Source organism: Oncorhynchus masou, chromosome 11, assembly GCF_036934945.1.
Source record: "Oncorhynchus masou masou isolate Uvic2021 chromosome 11, UVic_Omas_1.1, whole genome shotgun sequence".
In the NCBI taxonomy this organism is placed as follows: domain Eukaryota; kingdom Metazoa; phylum Chordata; class Actinopteri; order Salmoniformes; family Salmonidae; genus Oncorhynchus; species Oncorhynchus masou.
This window is the reverse complement of record NC_088222.1, coordinates 45,620,571-45,643,151: the sequence shown is the minus strand read 5'-3', so window position 1 is coordinate 45,643,151 and position 22,581 is coordinate 45,620,571. Positions and strand designations below refer to the sequence as shown.

Genomic DNA, 22,581 nt, shown 5'->3' with positions numbered 1-22,581 from the left:
TTCCTGTGTTCCAATGGCACGTTGTGTTAGCTAACCCAAGTTTATTATTTTAAAGGGCTAATTGATCATTATAAATCACTTTTGTTATTATGTTAGCACAGCTGAAAGTCATTTAGTCATGATAGTCATTTACAACATTAACAATGTCTACACTGTATTTTTAATGAACTTGATGTTATTTTAATGTGCTTTTCTTTCAAAAACAAGGACATTTCTAAGTGACCCCAAACTTTCGAACGGTGGTAGTATACAGTTAAAGTTGGAAGTTTACATACACTTAGGTTGGAGACATTAAAACTCGTTTTTCATCTCCACAAATGTCTTGTGAACAAACTATAGTTTTGGTAAATCGATTAGGAGATCTACTTTGTGCATGATACAAGTAATTTTTCCAACAATTGTTTACAGAGATGATTTTCACTTAAAATTCCAGAAAACGATGTCATGGCTTTAGAAGCTTCCGATAGGCTAATTGACATTATTTGATTCAATTGGAGGTGTACCTGTGGATGTATTTCAAGGCCTATCTTCAAACTCAGTGCCTTTTTGCTTGACATCATGGGAAAAGAAATCAGCCAAGACCTCAGAAAAGAATTGTAGACCTCCACAAGTCTGGTTCATCCTTTGGAGCAATTTCTAAACGCCTGAAGGTACCACGTTCATCTGTACAAACAATGGTACGCAACTATAAACACTATGGGACCACGCAGCAGTCATACCGTTCAGGAAGGAGACGCGTTCTGTCTCCTAGAGATGAACGTACTGTGGTGCGAAAAGTGCAAATCAATCCCAGAACAACAGCAAAGGCCCTTTTGAAGATGCTGGAGGAAACAGGTGCAAAAGGTGTAAAACGAGTCCTATATCGACATAACCTGAAAGGCCGCTCAGCAAGGAAGAAGCCACTGCGCCAATACCGCCATTAAAAAAGCCAGACTATGGTTTGCAACTTCACATGGGGACAATGATCGTACATTTGGAGAAATATCCTCTGGTGTGATGAAACAAAAATATAACTGTTTGGCCATAATGACCATCATTATGTTTGGAGGAAAAAGGGGGAGGCTTGCAAGCCGAATAACACCATCCTACCCGTGAAGCACAGGGGTGGCAACATCATGTTGTGGGGGTGCTATGCTGCAGGAGGGACTGGTGCACTTCACAAAATAGATGGCATCATGAGGGAGGACAATTATGTGGATATATTGAAGCAACATCTCAAGACATCAGTCAGGAAGTTAAAGCTTGGTCACAAATGGGTCTTCCAAATGGACAATGACCCCAAGCATACTTCCAAAGTTGTGGCAAAATGGCTTAAGGACATCAAAGTCAAGGTATTGGAGTGGCCATCTCAAAACCCTGACCTCAATCCCATAGAGCATTTGTGGGCAGAACTGAAAAAGCGTGTGCGAGTAAGGAGGCATACAAACCTGACTCAGTTACACCAGCTCTGTCAGGAGGAATGGGCCAAAGTTCACCCAACTAATTGTGGGAAGCTTGTGGAAGTCTTCCCGTAATGTTTGACCCAAGTTAAACAGTTTAAAGGCAATGCTACCAAATACTAATTGAGTGTATGTAATCTTCTGACCCACTGGGAATGTGATGAAGGAAATAAAAGCTGAAATAAGTCACTCTACTATTATTCTGACATTTCACATTCTTAACATAAAGTGGTGATCCTAACTGACCTCGAAGACATGGCATTTTTACTAGGATTAAATGTCAGGAATTGTGAAAAACTGAGTTTAAATGTATTTGGCTAAGGTGTCTAGGCATCAGGATATATGATAAACAGTAGCAGCAGCGTATATGATGATTGTATGGGAGTGGATCTGTGTAGAGTCACAAAAAAAATCCAAATCAAATGTATTTATATAGCCCTTCGTACATCAGCTGATATCTCAAAGTGCTGTACAGAAACCCAGCCTAAAACCCCAAACAGCAAGCAATGCAGGTGTAGAAGCACAGTGTCTAGGAAAAACTCCCTAGAAAGGCCAAAACCTAGAGAGGAACCAGGCTATGAGTGGTGGCCAGTCCTCTTCTGGCTGTGCCGTGTGGAGATTATAACAGAACATGGCCAAGATGTTCAAATGTTCATAAATGACCAGCATGGTCAAATGATAATACTCACAATAGTTGTCGAGGGTGCAGCAAGTCAGCACCTCTGGAATAAATGTCAGTTGGCTTTTCATAGCCAATCTCTACCACTCCTGCTGTCTCTAGAGAGTTGAAAACAACTATACATGCATGTGCATGTTATGTGTGTGAGAGCAAATGATGGAGTGAGTGTTTGTATGTGTGTTGGAGCATCAATGTGATTAGTGTGTAGGGCCCTGTGAATAGACAGTGAAAAAAATAGGAATAAAATAGAAAATGTCAACTCAGCTGTTAGCTATTTAGCAATCATATGGTATGGGGATCATAAACTGTTCAGAAGCCTGTTGATGTCAGATTTGATGCACGCTTGTCGTGCGGAAGCAGAGAGAACTGTCTATGGCTTGGGTGGTTGAAGTTGTCAACAATTTTCCAGGCCTTCCTTTCACACTGCCTGATATAGAGGTTCTGGTTGGCAGGAAGCTCGGCGCCAGTGACGTAATGTGCTGTCCGCACCACCTTCTGTAGCGCCATGCAATTGAGGGCGGTGCTATTTTTCTACCAAGCAGTGATGCAGCCAGCTAAGATGCTCTCAATGGTGCAACTGTATATATTTTTTAGGGTCTGACGGCCCATGCCAAACCTTTTCAACGTGCCTTTTTCACGACTGCGCGTATGTGTGCGGACCATTTTAAGTTCTTAATGATTTCGACATGAGGAACTTGAAGCCCCGTCAATGTGGATGAGGTCATGGTCATGCCCAAATTTGCTGTAGTTCTTCCAGCCCCACACTGCCAGGTCACTGACCACCTCCCTGTAGGCTCTCATCGTCGCTAGTCATCAGGCCTTCCAAGTCGTGTCGTCAGCAAACTTGTGATGGTGGTTTAACATGGTGTACAGGATGGGACTAAGCATGCACCCCTGTAGGGTCCCCGTGTAGAGGGTCAGCTTAGCGAGGCAATGTTGCCTACCCTCTCCACCTGGGGTCGGCCCATCAGGAAGTCCAAGATCCAGTTTGCAGATGGAGGTGTTCAGTTTCACTCCATCAGCTTCCTAAGTTTGGTGATGAGCTTGGAGGGGACAATGGTGTTGAACAGTGAGCTGTAAACAATGAACAGCAGTTTTCACATAGGTATTCCTCTTATCTAGGTTGGGTGAGGACAGTGTGAGGTGCAATTGAGATTGCGTTGTCTATGGTGGTATGCAAATTGGAGTGGATCTAGTTGATGTGTCTCATAACCAGCCTCGCCAAAGCACTTCATGATTACAGATATGAGTGCTAAAGCCGGTACTCATTGTGGCATGAAGCCTTTGAGTTCTTGGGAACAGGAAGGATGATGTCCATCTTAAAACATGTGGGTATTACAGACTGGGACAATGAGAGGTTGAAAATGACCTTGAGTATATCGGTTAGCTGTTCTGCGAATGCTCTGAGAATGCACCCTGAAATACCATCGGGCCCCGCGGCCTTGTGGGTATTGACCTGATTAAAGACTTTACTCAAGTTGCAAGCTTTTCATTTGTAATACATTTTTGAAAATTACATTTCCACTTTGACATGTTGGGGTATTGTGTGTAGGCCAGTTACACAAAATCTTAAAGTAATTATTTTTAAATTCATGCTGTAAAAGTCAAAGGGTGTGAGTACTTTATGAAGGCACTCAGAGAAAATCAACTCTGTTAATTCACAATGTTGTTGTGACTTGCTCCATACAGTAGGTGAAGTCAAGTAAGCAGGTGTAAATGCAATTTAAGTGGCTACAAAGGATGAAAAGAAATATATATAGACCTAAGTTTGGTTTATTACTCAAATATGCCCAGACCAATTAGTATTTACCTTTGGTGTTTGTCTTGTCATTTAGGCCTGACAGTACTCCAGAAGATTCTGGACACTGCAGCAGAGAAGTCATGGCAGGTGACATCAGTGAACCTGGACAGTGGTATGGATCAGACGGCCTTCTTGAAGGTGGTTCAGGACCTAGAGAAGAAGAAGGAGTACAACATCATCCTGGACTGTGAGCTGGAGAGACTCAACATGATACTCAACCTGGTAAATAACATTGGATTGACAGACTGTCCAGTAATGAAAAGGGAGATAGATTTAAACTAGACACATTACTTCAATGGTGGGATGGGTTCACTCCAACAAGAGGACCACTCAGCTAGAGTGACAAAATAACCCTTTCTCCTCTTAAGTGTCATATCTACTCCTGCTCCTCCCCTCCGGCTTGCGACAGTGCCGGAATACTAACCACCGGTCCTGGGAATCATCATTGCGTACACCTGGCACTCATCATTACGCACACCTGGCACTCATCACTATGACTCACACCTGGACCTCATTTCCTCCCCTTTATAGGTCCCTTTTGTTCATTCCTCAGTTGGTACTGCACCTGTGTTCATGTTACCTCGCTTCTGGCACGCTGTCTTGTTTCACGTTTGTTGTGTTCATTAAAGGGTTGACCTGCGTTTTTCCTCATGGTGTCATTGTTACCAACAAAAAAATGGAAGCAGCAGGAAAATTGGATATCTCTCAGACGGTCGACGAACAGGGTTACCTTCTGCTTCAGCACCATGACCAGCTGGCACAATTGGGGATGCCCATGGATGAGGTCCTTCGCAGTTTGTAGGATCTCAAACATTTCCAGGAGAATACTCTAGAACCAGCCTACCCAGTGAGCCAGCCCAACAGCCCATTCAGCAAACTGCTCAGGCAGCGATGCCCATTTATTCCCCCCAGAGAAATATGACAGTACCCAATCCAAATACTGTGGCTTCTTACTTCAGTGCACACTTTATTTTACACACCAGATGGAAACCCCTACCACCGAGAGCTGTAAGGTTGCCATGGTTATTTCTCTGCTGACAGGGCGGGCATTGGAATGGGCTACGGCGGTCGAGGAGAGGAGCTACATTCATGAGGGGTTCATGGCTCTGTTTAAATGGATCTTTGATCATCTCCCGGAGGGTAGAGAGGTAGGTGAGCATCTACTTCAATCACGGCAGGGAGATCAGGTGGGTGCCGATTACGCGCTCACCTTCCAGCTCTTCGCACGCTATTTAGAAGAGGTTTGCACGACGAGGTCCAGACGGAATTGGCCTGCCGGGACGACAACCTTACCCTGGACGCGCTCATAACCTTTTCCGGGAGTGTCGGCATTCTCATCACTTCTTTCCCTCCTTCAGCGAACACTCGGAATCAGAGCCTGAACCCATGGAGGTAGGGGTCACACACCTCCCTGCGACGGAGCGCTGCAGACTGATACAACTGGAGCTCTGTATGTACTGTGGTCAAGGAAGGCACAGACTCCAGCGGTGTCCGGCACATCAAAATCCTGGATCTACTAGAATAGCGGGACGGTCACGTGATCTGCCATCCCCTGGGCCAGGAGCTAATATTCCATCTTCATCACTTCCTGCTAGGCTATTTTTTTGGTGTCCATCTCGTTGGTTGACTTTTTTTATTTATTTTATTTCACCTTTATTTAACCAGTTAGGCTAGTTGAGAACAAGTTCTCATTTACAACTGCGACCTGGCTAAGATAAAGCAAAGCAGTGTGACACAGACAACAACACAGAGTTACACATGAAGTAAAAAATGAACAAGCTAATAACACAATAAACTGTTCCTAATGTCCTGTGTCAACAGTTTTAGTGGATTCCGGTGCCGCAGGGAATTTTCTGGATCAGACCCTTGCCGCCTCTCTCAATATTACTTCATACACGCCCTCCTCTCCTTTTCCGTTGCAAGGCCCTGATTGTCGGCTATTAGGATCCGGAACCATTGCACACATCACTCAACCGCTTACCCTCACTGTGGAGTCCAATCATCAGGAGAATATCCCCTTCATCACCAGTTCACAAGATCATCCTCGGCCTCCCTTGACTTCAACGCCATAACCACACCATTTCATGGTCGAGGATGAGAATCAGAGGACCTGTTTCCTTGTTCCCAGTGGTTCCATGTCGGTTGAGAGCCTTTTGGTTGCCTTTCAGCCCAACATCCCGGAGGTATACCAGGATCTGAGGGAGGTATTCTCCAAGACCCGGGCCACCTATCTCCCCCATTGCCCCTGGGACTGTGCCATCAACCTGCTTGCTGATGCAACACCTCCATGCAGATACATCTGCCCTCTGTCTGTGTCTGAGACCCAGGCCATGGAGGATTACATTCAGGAGGCGCTCCAACAGTGGTTCTTCAGCACCTCTACATCTCCTGCGTCAGCTGGGTTCTTCTTCGTGGCCAAGAAGGGTGGAGGATTACACCCTTGCACTGGTTACAGAGGACTCGAAGAAGTATTGGTGCCGTCTGCCGTCAAGCAGCTCCACGGGGCCCGCTTCTTCACCAAATTGGACCTGCGGAGTGTCTACAATCTCATCCGCATCCGGGAGGAGGATGAGTGGAAGACTGTATTCAGCACAATGTCTGTTCACTACGAGTACTTGGTGATGCCCTTTGGCTTAGCCAATGCTCCGTCTGTGTTCCTGGCGTTCGTCAACGAGGTGTTCAGGGACATGCTCAGACGCCAGGTGATCGTATACATTGATAACATCTTCATCTACTTGGTTAATCTGGAGGATCACATCACACATGTTCGAGCAGTCCTGGAACGCCTCCTAGCCCATCAACTGTTCGTCAAGGCTGAGAAGTGTCAATTCCATCAGAGGGTGGTCTCCTTCTTGGGTTACCAAATCAGCCAGCAGGGAGTGAAGATGGATGACAAGGAAATAGATGCAGTCAGGTCATGGCCAGTTCCAACCACACTTAAAGGGTTACAACGGTTTTAGAAGTTTGCCAACTTCTACCGTCGATCATCAGGAATTTCAGCTCTCTCCTTAAGGGAGGGTTCCAGCAGCCGATGAGGCCTTTTGTCTTCTCAAGGGACGTTTCACCACCACCCCAGTGCTGAAACATCCAGCTCCCACTATATCCTTTGTGTTGGAGGTGGACACTTCCGAGATAGGCGTGGGGCAGTTTTGTCTCAATGACAGGGGAACCATTCATCATTATCACCGACCATTGGAACCTGGAGTACATACGGACAGCGAGGAGACTGAATCCGCGCCAAGCCAGGTGGGCCCTTTTCTTCACCAGGTTTAACTTCACACTAATCTGTCGCCCAGGCTCAAAGAACACCAAGGCTGATTCATTGTCCCACCTCTACGATTCAGGAGAGGGCCCAGTCCTGAGTGAGCATATAATCCTATCCTCCCGATTAGTAGCTCTTTGTAACCGATCTCCCCTCTGACGGTTTCACCACCATTCTAGTGGTGGTGGATAGATTGCGAAGTCAGGTCTCCCCACTGCTCTCCAGGTTGCTGAGGCATTCTTCCAGCAGGTCTTCCGGCATTATGGCCTTCCGGAGGACATCATCTCCGACCGTGGACCCCAATTCAAATCACGAGTATGGAGTGCCTTCATGGAGAAGCTCGGGGTTAGGTTATAGCTGCCCAGTCACTACCGTATCTCACACTCGTTTCATGTCTCCATTCTCAGGCCGGTGGTTCCTGGTCCCCTAGCAGCTGCTGTCCCCCACGACCCCCCCCACCCTGGACATCGAGGGCAGTCCGGCGTATGCTTTCAGATCTCTGCTGGACTCCCGATGCCGTGGGGCTCGGCTCCAGTATCTGGTGGATTGGGAGGGGTATGGCCCTGAGGAGCGGTGTTGGGTTCCGGTGGAGGACATTCTGGATCCCAACATCATGATCGTGATTTCCACCTTCACCGCCCGAATTGACCCGCTCCTTGTCCACGGGGTCATCCTCCTGGTCGGTACTGTCATGTCTGCTCCTCCCCTCCAGCGTGCGTCGCCGGAATACTAACCACTGGTCCTGGGAATCATTACACGCACCTGGCACTCATCGTTATGACTCACGCCTGGATCTCATTACCTCTCCTTTATTAGTCCATTCCTTTCTTTCATTCCTCAGTTGGTATTGCACCTGTGTTCATGTTACCTCGCTTCTGTTACTGTCTTGTTTCATGGTTTCATTAAACGTTTTACCTGCACCTGCTTCTCGACTCACGGCGTCATCGTTACATTAAGTTTTCCCACTCAAGGTATTGACAAGGGTTCAGGTAGCCTTTTACACTTGTACCTTTATACTGGTTGAAAATGGCAGATTTGGACACTGAGTGCCTAAATTGGAACGCAGTAATATGTTGTATGTGACTTTAGATCTCAGGAAATTTATTTCACAAGTCTGTATTGGTTTTGCTTTACAACTGTTTAGAACTTGAACACTGTGCGCGCAACAAGAAGTTGCTCCCATCCCTCCCGGTAATTGGGCAATGCTTGCAGTTTTTTGTTGTTGTCCGAGTAAGGGAAATCCTGTAAATTACGAGGACTCGATGTATTTTGAAAGATGAGACATTAAAGATTATAAATTCTGCTTTAATGTCACAAACAAGCCAAACATCAGTGAGTCAAAGTGCACTTCACATTTCCATAAAACTCATGTGATATACACAGTTTGATGTACAGTTACAAGAATGCCTATGTTTGTATTTTTAAGAAATTTTGAGATGGACCGCACATAATGACAACCCGCTTCTCTGAATTGCCTTGTGAAAGCCTAACACTAAGATTGTATTTTATAATTTAACTTGTCATGTTGGCAATAGAACACGCTTCCAAATGATTCCCCCTGACCCTGATTGAGATTTATAATGGGCTGTTTTTGGACTGTGTAAACAACAATAATTGTGTAAAGGCGGGGATGCAGGCCAAAACTAAGTGTGCTTGTTTTAGTTCCTCAATGACACAGCTAGGAGAGCTCAAAAAGCACCTTGTGGTTGAAGACTCTTTGAGTCACCAAAGTGCATTGAAATTACTTAGGAGCTGTGCACACTTTGGACTGTTCCTACCCCAAATTTTCCAAGAATATTGTTACTGAGTGTATTTTCAGATTTAGTTATCAACAAATGCAGCAAAAAGTACAGTAGATATCAAATGCACATAAAATCAAGTAATGTTTGTATTCCCTCTTGTGTCAAGTGAACTGTTGTGTCCTGACGTTTAGTCTAATGTTCCCATAATCTCAACTGTTCTGTATTTAAAATTGGAACCATGGTTATGCATTTCCATATTTCTTCTGCACGAAACACTTCATTTTAGCCCTATCCATATAGTCCAATTCCCCTGAGTGTAAAGAGGTTAAAAGGGTTCATTTTGAACATGTAATGTTGATGGTGTCTCTGTGCTATACTTTGCCAGTCTCTGGACAGGGGATAGTGGAGAGAGGTCTGTAGTGAAGATATAGTGAAGAAAGATATGTATGATTTTCAGTCAGTTCTCCGGGAACAACAACGGTTCCCTGGTAAAAGTTATTTACTGTACTGGAAATGTCATCCCCGCAGTGAGTATATTTAAAAATATATACAGTATATATTTTTTTAAATCTTTCGAAACCATCAAAAATATTTTTAGAAATGTTGTGTATCTTGTTTGAGAGAGAGAACAGTTCCTTTGAGCTATTTTGAATATGTAAGATCTCTTTAGTACTGTCTTTTTCCAATGGACAGAAGCTGTATGCTGATGTTAGAATTTGATGACATCAACATGATATTGAGCAGAACAGGCCCTGTACTCATACATGTTCCTCTGTGTCCACTTTGCCAACAGGTCACACGATTCTGATCCTTTGCCAATTATTGGAAAATACCAATTAGTAGAAAAAGATACGAGATGGGCTGCCTCTGTAAACGCAGCCATGGTGTCTGAATAGCAGAGAGCTAGTGAAATTAGTATGTTCACAAACATGTAGGTTTCAGATGAGCATTTGGAAATCAGTGGTCAGGCTCAATTAACCCTGACGGCTGCTTCATTTTGTGTCCCCCAGCCAGAGGCTGTCCCGGGCCTGTCAATCACAGGTGTACTAGTGATTTTGATGCAGATTGTGCACATGTATTCATTAAAGATCTAATTGGGCTTCCCACAATGACATATGCCAGATCCTTCCCAGCCCTCCACGGTGAGTTGTTCCAGCTGCCCATTTTCTACTGAGCCCTGATATTTTACTCAGACATCCAAGCAGAGATGGGTGATGAACAATTATTTCCTCAAATATGGGACCAATTAGCCCCTATTTTGGGATGACCACGATTAATGGGACACTTCAATCCACATCTGTAATGAAATAGCTTCATCTTCATTAGACGTGATGCAAAATGCTTGATCCAAATTACATAATTTTCATTTCTATTATCCTTTCCAGATCGCTGCTCAGAAGAAAAACCTAAAAAAGTATCACTACATATTGGCAAACCTGGTAAGTCTGGCCCTCTCTGAAACGATGGAAGCTTTAATGCAATATGCAAGATCCATTGCATAATACAATTTCATTTTTCATTTTCAATCTATTTAAAATGTCATCTTAGATATTAGTGACACTCCCAGTAAGGAAACACTACTGTGAAAGTTGTATGAATTTGTTTTGTTCACAACACTACAGATGCCACAGTGAGAAGTAAAATAATAACTCCATCCCCACTGACGGATCAAAAACTTTGAAGCACAACTGTAGCTTAAATTTATGCAGCATTGATAGAAACTGATTGTTTAGATTAATCAATGGTGGCGTTGTTCCATGTATTGGTGCCTCTTCATCTTCTCTGAATCTGACTGACTGTAGCTCTTCTGCTTGTCTATGCAGAACACAATGTAGACAGATGGCTGATTACCCGCTGAGCAAGGGAATGATCCTCCTGCAAGGAATTGCAAGGCTCTGAGCTTTTTATGTGTAGGAAAATGTGTGTGTGTGTGTGTGTGTTTCCTTTGCATAACTAAACAGAAGTTATTCCTCCATTATTAATGGAATCAATTCATTGCTTGATGTTTATATTCATTTGCCACCATCACTTTATTATTGTTAGTAGGCTAAAATGATAAGCACTGTGATGGTAAATCAAATTCAGCAGGGACCTTATGAGCTTATAGTAGATACAATAAATATGAGGCAGAAGGGACTCTGTTAGAATGCTTCTGCATTTACACTTACTGTATCCAGGTGTACTGTAAGCATAGACGTTTCCATAGAAATAGAACTGTAGGGTCTAGTAAGTTATTGTATTGCTATTGTTGACTCTCACGTTAGCATAGCTTCATACAGAGATCTGAAGTTAACTGTCGCCCTTGAGGCAACAAGCTAGCATCTTGCTTTAGTGGTATGTTGGGTTACCTTTTAGGTGTGTTATGCAGAGTACTTCTTTAGGAGAGGATGCAGTACGTTTGGCTTGAGGTTGCATGTCAAGAGCATGGTTTAAATGTGCACTCTAGAGGGCTCAACTCAGAGATCTGGAAACATTTGTGGTAGACCTCATAATTGGACTGTGAAACAGAGAGAGAAAAAAACAGTGACTTCACAGGCATGATTGTTAAATTCATAATTGGATTGTGCTATAGGAAAAAGAAACACCCCAAAACTGCAATTGTACAAGTAGGATTTCTTAGTTTATAATTGGGTCCAGTAAACGGAGGAGCTGTCAACTCCAGAATAATGATGATCATAAAGGCAGCAAGATGCAACACTCTGTGTGAATAGGATCCCTGCGGTTCATTACCATGGGAGCTATTTTCTGGAGGGGGGCACCCACACACACACAAACATAAATTCACAAACACATTCACACTACCTCTCTTTATTGATTAAGCATGGCCTATGTAACAAGACTTGATCTTAGTTATCAACCGGTGAAGATCCCCTATACTTCCAGCGTTCTTCTGATTAATTGTAGCCTCGGGGTAAGAATGAAATATGTGAATATGGGACTTTTTATCATTCAAAGAAAGCATTAAAATAGTGTCGGCTGAAGCCTGTTTCCAAGGCAAGCTGCAGTATGACTCCAGATGGGAGGTTTAATGTAGTTTGATGCTGTTAGACTCAGGAGCAGGTAATTAAATGCAAATACGGTGAGGGGAGTCTTTCCCACATGGTTGCCCACCATATCCCTACGTCAATCAAAGAAAGCACTAGGAACAATTCAATTTTGAAGTACCAATTTGAAGTCCTCAGGCAATTTTCTTGATGTGTGTCTGTTGTATGTTTTAGTATGCACACTTACCCCCTTTCTTGAAGACTGTGAGAGTGCCGTCCTGTGTTTGACTTGAAACAACTATGTTATTCTATCTTTGCATGAATATAAGTAGTCATATTTGTAAATCAATATAACAAAAGTGGGCAGATGAAGTTGAAAAGACAGCTGCGGAGATTGCTCGTCAAAAAGTATGAAAAGTGGGTTTTTTTGTCCTGCGCTTCATAGATTTGTAATGATTGCGTGGACTTTTAATCTCTGGCTTCTCAAGTGGGGTTGTACAGCTGAATAGCAGCTCTGAGAAATCAAACTTTCAATAACAGCACTCTGAAAAGAGACTGTCATACAATTATCTGCACCATCATTATGGCTGGGACATTTTTGGCTCTATTTTGTTTACTTAGCTCAAGTTTGCTTCGGTTTCTTTCCTAGGGCTTTTTGGACATGAACTTCACCGAGTTCCAGAAGAGTGGTGCCAATATCACCGGGTTCCAGCTAATGAACTACTCCGACGAAAATGTCAGCAAGGCCATAGAGGAGTGGGTGGACTTTGACAGCAAAGACCTCAAACTACCCAAGGGAAGACTGAAGGTATGATCGAACTGTCTCATTGTTCAGAGATCTCCCTATTCAAGTGTTCAAGGTTACAATAAACACATATGTGTTGCCTCCTCGGATTTGCCCTCTCAGTACACAGGAGCCCTCACATACGACGGAGTGAGCGTCATGGCAACTGCGTTTCAGAACCTTCGGAAGCAGCGTATTGACATTTCCCGGCGAGGTAATGCTGGCGAGTGTCTGGCCAACCCACCAGCTCCCTGGGGCCAGGGTATCGACATCCAGAGAGCCCTACAGCAGGTAGGCAGTTAGCATCACACACTCCACAGCCACAGCTGGATGACAATGACTTGGATTCAAACTCAATACTAGCCGCACATGTAATGAATCATGTATGACTATGAGAAATACTGTACAATACAATGAAATACAATGAAATAAAATACAATAACATCTTAATTAAGTACTATTGCGTTAAACCCCCCAGTTTCAGGCCCACCAACATTTTGAGAAACAGCAATTGCAAGCCTATGAGCAATATGTAATTCTTAGATAGTTATCTAGTGACCTGGAGACTTATATTATGTTAGACATCATGCAATGTCAACCCAACCAACTGGTAATATTATAATCCTGAGATAGCAATCTTGTGTTCTTGAGATAAGAAAAATGATGCCATGCTATTTTTGCTTGTAGCTATGATGATGCATACAGTATTGTGTGAAATGTAGCAGATGTTGATTTCTTTGTTATTCAGATTCCGAGAGTTAGCAGTTCTTCATACCAATCCTGGTCTATATCTGTCCCACAGGTTCGGATTGAGGGATTGACTGGACATGTCCAGTTTAACGAGAAAGGCCATCGGACCAACTTCACGGTCACCATAATGGAGCTGAGCCCAAGTGGACCACTGAAGGTGAATCGGGACTTGTGTATAATCTCTATAATTAACCTCTTTATCATCCTCAGGGGAAATCTTTTGTGTACAGTTAGACAGTATACTGTATGATATTTGACCTAAACACAGTAGACACAGTAGAATGAATCCATCAAATTTGATTTAAATGTTTGATTTAATGATTGATTTAATGTTAATGACAAATGATTTTTCAATAGAAATGGACTGGTCATTTACTAACAATATGCCCCGCATCAAGAACAGCTGGAGCCAAGCAAAACATAACAGTAAAATGAACAAACTGGCATTGTCTATAATGAGTGTCTCCAATGTTCACGTCATGTCAGAATGTGACATACTGTATTTGCTTTCATAGCGTAGTTGTTTTATTTTCATATTATGTTATTCATATGCAAATCATTTCTTTACATTGAATCAGAAAATGAGTTACCCTAGTTCTTTGAGTTTATAATATACCCATTTATAATTCACATGACAACCAGAGGCACATTAGCTATAGAACTTAGTGATCTTGCATATGTGGAGCAAATTCCTCTTATCATTTAGTATGCAGGGAGTTTGTGCATTAAGATGGCTGTATATTTCTCTTTAATGTTATCACCAAGACAGTCTTACAACCTGAGAGTAGGACAGGCTGGCCAAGAAGTACAGTAGGAGGTGTTGGTTATCACAGAGTATGGCTTAAGGACTAGCTAGGGGATTAACCATATGAGTTAAGGGATGTGCTTATCCCCACAATACACTACAGTAATATTCATACAAATTACACTATAAATAGAAATGTAGGATTTCCTCTGCTATGTGTGTTGACATACTGTACCTCTTCTGACTGCAGGTGGGCTACTGGAATGAGAATGAGAACTATGTGAACACAGCCGTATACACGCCGGTGGTTGAAGAATTCTTCGGACTGCAAAACAGGACATACGTTGTGACCACTATCCTTGTGAGTCTCACTTAGCTTCACTGAAAGGCTCTGTGTTTGTATGGTGATAATGTTCCATGGACCAAAACACGACAGTTGTTTAAAGCTGCGTTTGGTACGGAAACACAGAACAGTAGAGTCGCTTTTATCAACCCATGTGGCAGTATGGCAGTGCAGTATGATGTTACAAAGTCCTGAGAACTGTCGGTATTTTTTGGCCCTAGTGATATCTGCACAGCTTTGTAAACAGAAGGTAGCTGCAGCAAAAGAACAGATACACAAATTCTCTCATGTTGTCATATGACAATGCCCTGGCAGCAGAAGCCGTGGTATTAGTGTGTCTTTGAGGGCCGTCCCAGAAGCGACTCTCCTGCCTGGCTATGAAGTCTGAGCGGTCAGAGTTGGCAAGCCTGCTGATTATGCTCTTTCCCTTTCTACATGGTGACTGCATTCAGCTTCTCTGTTGTCGCTCTGCCATATCAACACATCAGAGAGGTTCAGGTCACCTCTGATCAGTCCCGTCGGCTGTGCTGAATAACACTGCCAGTCGAACGAACTGGCATGAGAATGACGGCCAGGTGTAAAGGCTATACTGAAAAATAGGGATTTTTTTGGTTAGATTCACAAAGGGATAGAAATGATTGGCAACTATCCCAGAGAAATTGGAGAGTGTATTTATTTAAACTTTTCATATCCTAATTACAGGGTTTCTATTTTGTACAGCACATTCATCCATGTAAGCAATCCCTGTTGAAATGGTCTATCAATTCCAGTGGGTCAAGTTATCTACATGAGGTAGGAAGGGATCAGGGAGGGAGAGCCCTTACCTGTTTCAAAATGCTTCAGGCCTAATCTAAACTCTTAATTCCGTCCTTTTGACACCACCATCTCGACCACACTATGGTCTATTTCCAGATTGTACGCTATGCTGTGTCCACCTGTAGCCTTGCCATGAGGGCTGTTTTCACAGCAGCTCTGTTCTGCTTTATCTGGAGGGCAGAGCTCCACACAGCCCCTTTACAGTCACCCCGGCCTGGCCAGCCAGAAATAGCAGGAGTGCTGCTCGCCCATCAGATCTGAGTCAACCCACACTAAGGAGAAGGTGCGAGAGGGTGGCCATGAATAATTCCATTTGAAGGCCCTTTCCTGTAGGCTACACAAAGAAATGTACATACATTGGTGTGAAGCCCCATGGTCAGGGATGTAGTGCTGCTGTAGCACGCCTGGTAAAAATATTTCAGTACATTTTATTCTGATTTAATTACCACAAAAATTCCATGAAAACGATAGAACGAGTAACTACATAAATATGTAGGCAGCCTATAGGTAGGTAAATGATGGTTTCCTCCCTGTCTTCTCTCTCTGGCAGTGGCGTGAATTATGAATAACTGTAGTCGTGTGTGTGTGTGTGTGTGTGTGCGGAGGCCCGTCGGTCAGACGCTTGACCATTTTGAGCGGGCCAAATCCAACATAGCAAGATAGACAGAATACTCTACCAGGGGTTTCTAAAACGTCTGTCCTCACAACAGTTTGTTATGGACTTGGGGCTAACGTATGACGCACTTGAACTCGCCCTACTGTCCGAGAGCTTAGCTTACAGAAAAGTACTACCTCTGTTGCGTATTCAGACAAACTGATCCACCGCATGAACCTCATTATCACACCAACGAGATCAAGGATCCAAATTTACAGCGTGTCTGCCTTGACGTTCATAAAGCTCCATGGGACTCCTCTTGCGCAGTGGAACCCAGAACGATATGCGAGCACTTGGTTAAGGTACTGTTCTTTCACCACCATGATTCAAAGCGTGTTCAAATCGCTTAAAATAACCCTCATCAAGATCTGTTGCCTATTAGTTCGACTCATCACTTAATAATAATAATAATATTACAAATAGAAACTTCTCACTTCTCACAATGAGACTCGATTAGTAAAGGTACACCAAAGCTAAATCAATGTCTTGCAAGATCACATAATGATTCATTAGTATTTTACATAACAGAACCAAATATACACTGAACGAAATATAAAGTCTTGGTCACATGATTCATGAGCTAAAATGTCAAATTACAGACATTTTCCATACTCAAAAACGTTTTTCTCTCAAATGTTGTGCACAAATTTGTTACCATCCCTGTTTATGAGCATTTCTCCATTGCCAAGATAATCCATCCACCTGACAGTTGTGGCATATCAAGAAGCTGATTAAATAGCATGATCATTACACAGGTGCACCTTGTGCTTGGTACAATAAAAGGCCGATCTCAAATGTGCAGTTTTGTCACACAACACAATGCCACAGATGTCTCAAGTTTTGAGGGGGAGTGAAATTGGCATGCTGACTGCAGGAATGTCCACCAGAGCTGTTGCCAGAGAATTTAATGTTCATTTCTCTACCATAAGCTGCCTCCAATGTCATTTTAGAGAATTTGGCAGTACGTCCAACAGGCCTCACAACCGCAGACCACGTGTCTGGCGTCGTGTGGGCAAGCGGTTTGCTGATGTCAACGTTGTGAACAGAGTGCCCCATGGTGGCGGTGGGGTTATGGTATGGGCAGGCATAAGCTACGGACCACAAACTCAATTGCATTTTATCGATGTCATGCCATTCATCCACGCCATCATCTCATGTTTTAGCATGATAATGCACAGCCCCATGTCACAAGGATCTGTACACAATTCCTGGAAGCTGAAAACATCCCAGTTCTCTAAGACATGTCACACATTTATGCATGTTTGGGATGCTCTGGATTGACATGTACGACAGTGTGTTCCAGTTCCCGTCAATATCCAGCAACTTCACACAGCCATTGAAGAGGAGTGGGACAATTCCACAGGCCACAATCAACAGCCTGATCAACTGTATGCGAAGGAGATGTGTCACGAATGCATGGGGCAAGAAAATGGAGGTCACACCAGATAGACTGGTTTTCTGACCCACACCCCTACCTTTTTTTAAGGTGTCTGTGACCAACAGATGCATATCTATATTCCCATTAGGCCCTAATTGACAGATTGTTGCATGTTGCGTTTATATTTTGGTTCGGTATAATAGCATATACTGTAGCATAGTATGCCTATAATATGTTACACCAAAAACACCTTATCTGAAGCTGAATAGACAGAAAGAAAGAAAGAAAATCAACTGCACGCGCCACTGGGCAGGATAAATGCTTTGATTTAAACAAAATAAGCCTAATAGTTTGTTAACATCATTTGCTTTCATTTGCTCATGAAACAGTTGTTCAAGAAGATCTAAATGCATATTCCCATGAAACTGATTGAGATCAAATGATTGGCATGCAGTTTGGATATTTCACTGGTAAAACGTGAAGAATAATCATTCACGATTGACAGTGATAATGGCCTATTTTGAAATCAGGTAGGCCTATGGCTAACTTGTTGTTTGAGGATATGAAAAATATCATATTTTCTTCATGCTTTCTGTGGTCATAGGCAGATTGCAATTGCAATTGGAGGATGCATTTTATGCATAGGCCTGTTCTACAATGATATTCAATAGGCTACATCTGTCAGTACAAACTTTGATTGAGAAATTATGACATCATAAAAAAATTGCACTATACCACTGCCCAATGTTTGCATAGAAGGTGATATAGTATACCATATCGTGTACATTATCCCAAAGAAAGGTAGACAAGGAAAGCTTTATAATAAATGCTCCTGAAAGAGTCATGGTGAATGCATGCAGTATGTGATGAAAATGTGTAAAAGAACCAGGCATCAATGTTGTCCTTCATGTTTCCAAGGAATCTCCATATGTGATGCTAAAGAAGAACCACGAGCAGCTGGTGGGGAACGATAAGTATGAGGGCTATTGTGTGGAGCTGGCCGCCGAGATCGCCAAGCATGTGGGCTACACCTATAAGCTAGAGGTCGTAAGCGATGGCAAGTACGGAGCCAGAGACGCTGAGTCCAAGATGTGGAACGGGATGGTGGGCGAGCTGGTTTATGGGGTTAGTAACCATCTCATGAACATACCAGGCACCTCACTACGCTCTAAGAGGACAAATGTGTTTATCATACACTCTCCGACAACACAGCAGTTCATGGAATTCATCCAATGGCAAGGACAATAATAGCTTTTTAAGTTGACACAGCCTGACTCATTTTTAATGTAACCTCTCATTCGGTTTATAAAGTTGGCAGTAACTAAAATAGAATGCTGCAAATGTGGTACAATGTTTGCAACAGTACACACGATTGTACCATCCCTATTCCCAAACTTGTTATAGTCCTGTACCCCTTCAAACATTCAACCTCCAGCTGCGTACCCCCTCTAGCACCAGGGTCAGCACACTCTCAAATGTTGTTTTTTTTGCCATCATTATAAGCCTGCCACACACACAGAACTGCTTGTTGCAATTTCAATGAGGCTCTCTTGTTCAGATATCGGTAAGTGGACTAGAGGCAGGGCATGAAAGGAATAAAGAATCCAGTTGTTTGTGTCATCCGTTTCGGGAAAGTACCTGAGTAATTGTGCACCCAACTCGCTCAGGTGCTTCGCTATAACACATTTGACATTGTCCGTAAGCTTGAGTTCATTTTCACACAAAAAATCATACAATGATGAAAAGAACTGTGTGTTGTCCTTGTTAATGCAGACAGAGAAGATCCACAACTTCTTAATCATAGCCTCAATTTTGTCCCGCACATTGAATATAGATACAGAGAGTCCCTGTAATCCAAGATTCAGATCATTCAGGCGAGAAAAAACATCACCCAGTTGGCCAGTTGTGAGAAACTCGTCATCATGCAAGTGGTCTGACAAGTGAAAATTATGGTCAGTAAAGAAAACTTTAAGCTCGTCTCTCAATTTAAAAAAAAGTGTAAATATTTTGCCCCTTGATAACCAGCGCACTTCTGTATGTTGTAAAAGAGTTACATGGTCGCTGCCCATATAATTGCATAATGCAGAAAATACACGAGAGTTCAGGGGCCTTGCTTTAACAAAGTTAACCATTTTCACTGTAGTGTCCAAAACATCTTTCAAGCTGCCAGGCATTCCCTTGGCAGCAAGAGCCTCTTCGTGGATGCTGCAGTGTACCCAAGTGGCGTCGGGAACAACTACTTGCACGCGCGTTACCAGTCCACTATGTCTCCCTGTCATGTCTTTTGCGCCATCAGTACAGATACCAACATGAGCCGCAGCTACGTTTGGCTACATACGGACTGTTAGTGGAATTCCCGCGAGAGAGTAACGGTTAATGTGATCGATGTTCATTATTTGACTAAGCTACCTGTATTTGACATTGTGTTGTTATTTCGCTGAAGACTAGGTTGTTTAATTCGATTTTTGGCAGTGAAACAAGGCTCCTCAGGTGAGGAAAAAAAACTCATCCAGATGTATAGCCCCGTTAGAAAATATAAATGGACTGTTTGAAAATGTGAAGAAAAAATGTGAATCACATTTTTATTTGGCGTACCTCCAACGGCATTGCGTGTACCACACTTTATATAGTGTTTACATACCCTACATTACTCATCTCATATGTATATACTGTACTCTATACCATCTACTGCATCTTACCTATGCCGTTCGACCATCACTCTGTCACGACTTCCGCCGTAGTCGGTCCCTCTTCTTGTTCGAGCGGCGTTCGGCAGTCAACGTCACTGGCCTTCTAGCCATCGCAGATACACTTTTCATTTTCCATTTGTTTTGTCTTTGTTTTCTACACACCTGGTTTCAATTCCCCATTACATGTTCATTATTTAACCCTCTGGTTTCCCCCACGTTTGTGTGCGTGTTTGTTTTATTGTTCAGGCTGTTACTGACGGCTGGGTTGCTGGGTTTTGTTATTACGCCCGTTTATTTCCTGGTACCGGTATTTTTCCCACACCATAGTATTGTGTTTATACTGGTGTTATCTTGTATTAAATACCTTGTCCACGCATCTCAGCTCTCTTGCGCCTGACTCCTTTCATCAGTTACCGACAGCCTTGATACACTCATTCATATATTTTTATGAACATATTCTTATTCATTCCTTTACACTTGTGTGTATAAGGTAGTTGTTGTGAAATTGTTAGGTTAGATTACTTGTTAGATATTACTGCATGGTTGGAACTAGAAGCACAAGCATTTTGCTACACCCGGATTAACATCTGCTAACCATGTGTATGTGACAAATAAAATTTGATTTGATTTGGGCATACCTCAGTTTGGGAATACCTGCATCACAACCTTCACTATAGCTCTTCCCCAGTGATATGCTTCAATATTTAACCAGACACTACTTTAAACCTATTTTTAACCTAACAAATGTCTACAAAAGACAATGATCTCATTAGTGGATGTTTGTCACATACTAAATACACAAAACAAATTCAATGTGGCTTTTCGTATAAATACTGTTCTGTTCTCTGGAACACGTACAGATCTACATTGTACGTTATGTTGCTGCTGTAGCCAAAGGACATACTGTGGTGCAGTTTCTTTCTTTCCAATACTATGTAGGGTTAACATTAAAATCTTTGAGAAGAATAACAATGTGTCGGAGAAGTGTGTCACAGCTTGGCTTCAGCCAGGACACAATGTGTCCCTATGAGCTCTAAGATATGTTCTGACAAAGGTATACCTCTCACTTTACATGTCCAGCAGCTCCCTCAATGTCAAAACAGAACTACACAATGCAGATGGGCCCAGACAGGCTGTCAATGTTGAAGTGGTAAGGTACCAAATAGTCAAAAGCTGTTGCCCGTTACCCCCCCCCAAAAAGTTGAGTAACAGGCAACAGAATGAGCACAATACAGTAGCTGGATGTGTATTCCAGGAAGTCTGTTATTGAAAATGTCCCTTACCAAACTGTCACTTCCCATATCTTCAATTTTTCATGGGATTCATGTCAAACCCTATTTCTCTGCCCTCAGGAACTTGAGATGAAAGATACGCTCTAACAGTTTGGTCTAGGGTAATGTAGAATATATTCTGTCCATACAATGACAGAGGTGCTGGGTGGACTCAACCAAATCAAGTCTCGCTTGGAAGGGTTTTGTTTTTTTCTCTGAGTAGTAAGCCTAATATTTCTTGAAAGCGATTCATTATTATTCAGCTTGAAAAGACTGAGTGTTTATGTAAGCTGGAGCTCTCTAGAGAGAGTTATCTCAGAAAGTCCTCTCTTATGAAAAGAGAGTTTACTATTACTGTTGTGTATGCTAATCACTGCCCATGGGAATAGTTATTTACATTCCTTCACCTCACCTTAGGAAATACTTTTGTCATCTCCACTTGAAGACTTTATGGGTGCAAGGACGAGTACAGAGATGGGATTTCTGAGTGTAGGGATACTGTTGGTGAATTGATTTGAATTGATGGATACATAGATAAACACGTAATTATCTCCTTGCCTCCTAGAAAGCGGATGTGGCAGTAGCCCCGTTGACCATCACCCTGGTAAGAGAGGAGGTGATCGACTTCTCCAAGCCCTTCATGTCCCTGGGTATCTCCATCATGATCAAGAAGCCTACCAAGTCCAAACCTGGAGTCTTTTCCTTCCTGGATCCTCTGGCCTACGAGATCTGGATGTGCATTGTGTTTGCTTACATCGGCGTGAGCGTGGTTCTCTTCCTGGTCAGTCGCTTCAGCCCGTACGAGTGGCAGGGGGACGACTCCGATGGGGAGGAGGGTCAAGAGCAGCAGCAGAGACAGCAGCACAACCAGCCATCGTCCTCCAGTCCCAGGAGAGAGCCAGGTCAGTCCCAGTCCCAACAGGGCCAAAACCAGGGCCAAGGACAGGGACAGGGCCAGGGGCAGAACGAGGGGCACACCAATGAGTTTGGGATATTCAACAGCTTGTGGTTCTCTCTGGGCGCCTTCATGCAGCAGGGCTGTGACATCTCGCCAAGGTAGGTGATCTGTTTTCTACCCCTGCTGTTAACTGTAGTGTTTCTATTAACAACGTTAACGTCCTTCCTCATTCATCAGTATTACTATGTGTCATCATCAGCAGACATAATCTTGAATTGTTATTTTTTTTATTGTTGTACTTGAGAAATACAGTATTTGTTAACGGTGAGATCCTCCGTACAATG

General features: G+C 43.1%; 1 protein-coding gene across 2 annotated transcripts in view; it reads left to right on the top strand.

The window, feature by feature from the left end:
* The window catches only part of LOC135548736 (glutamate receptor 1-like), a 90,858-nt gene that overhangs the window by 46,593 nt on the left and 21,684 nt on the right, over positions 1-22,581 (top strand). The window contains exons 3-11 of one of the 2 annotated variants that reach the window (XM_064978618.1): positions 3,954-4,141; positions 10,309-10,362; positions 12,557-12,715; positions 12,815-12,982; positions 13,494-13,598; positions 14,437-14,547; positions 18,297-18,503; positions 21,905-22,201; positions 22,316-22,395. In XM_064978618.1, the coding sequence (XP_064834690.1) occupies positions 3,954-4,141; positions 10,309-10,362; positions 12,557-12,715; positions 12,815-12,982; positions 13,494-13,598; positions 14,437-14,547; positions 18,297-18,503; positions 21,905-22,201; positions 22,316-22,395 (1,369 nt within the window). Of the gene's footprint in view, positions 1-3,953; positions 4,142-10,308; positions 10,363-12,556; positions 12,716-12,814; positions 12,983-13,493; positions 13,599-14,436; positions 14,548-18,296; positions 18,504-21,904; positions 22,396-22,581 lie in introns of both variants that reach the window. The other variant, XM_064978617.1, reaches the window with a different exon arrangement.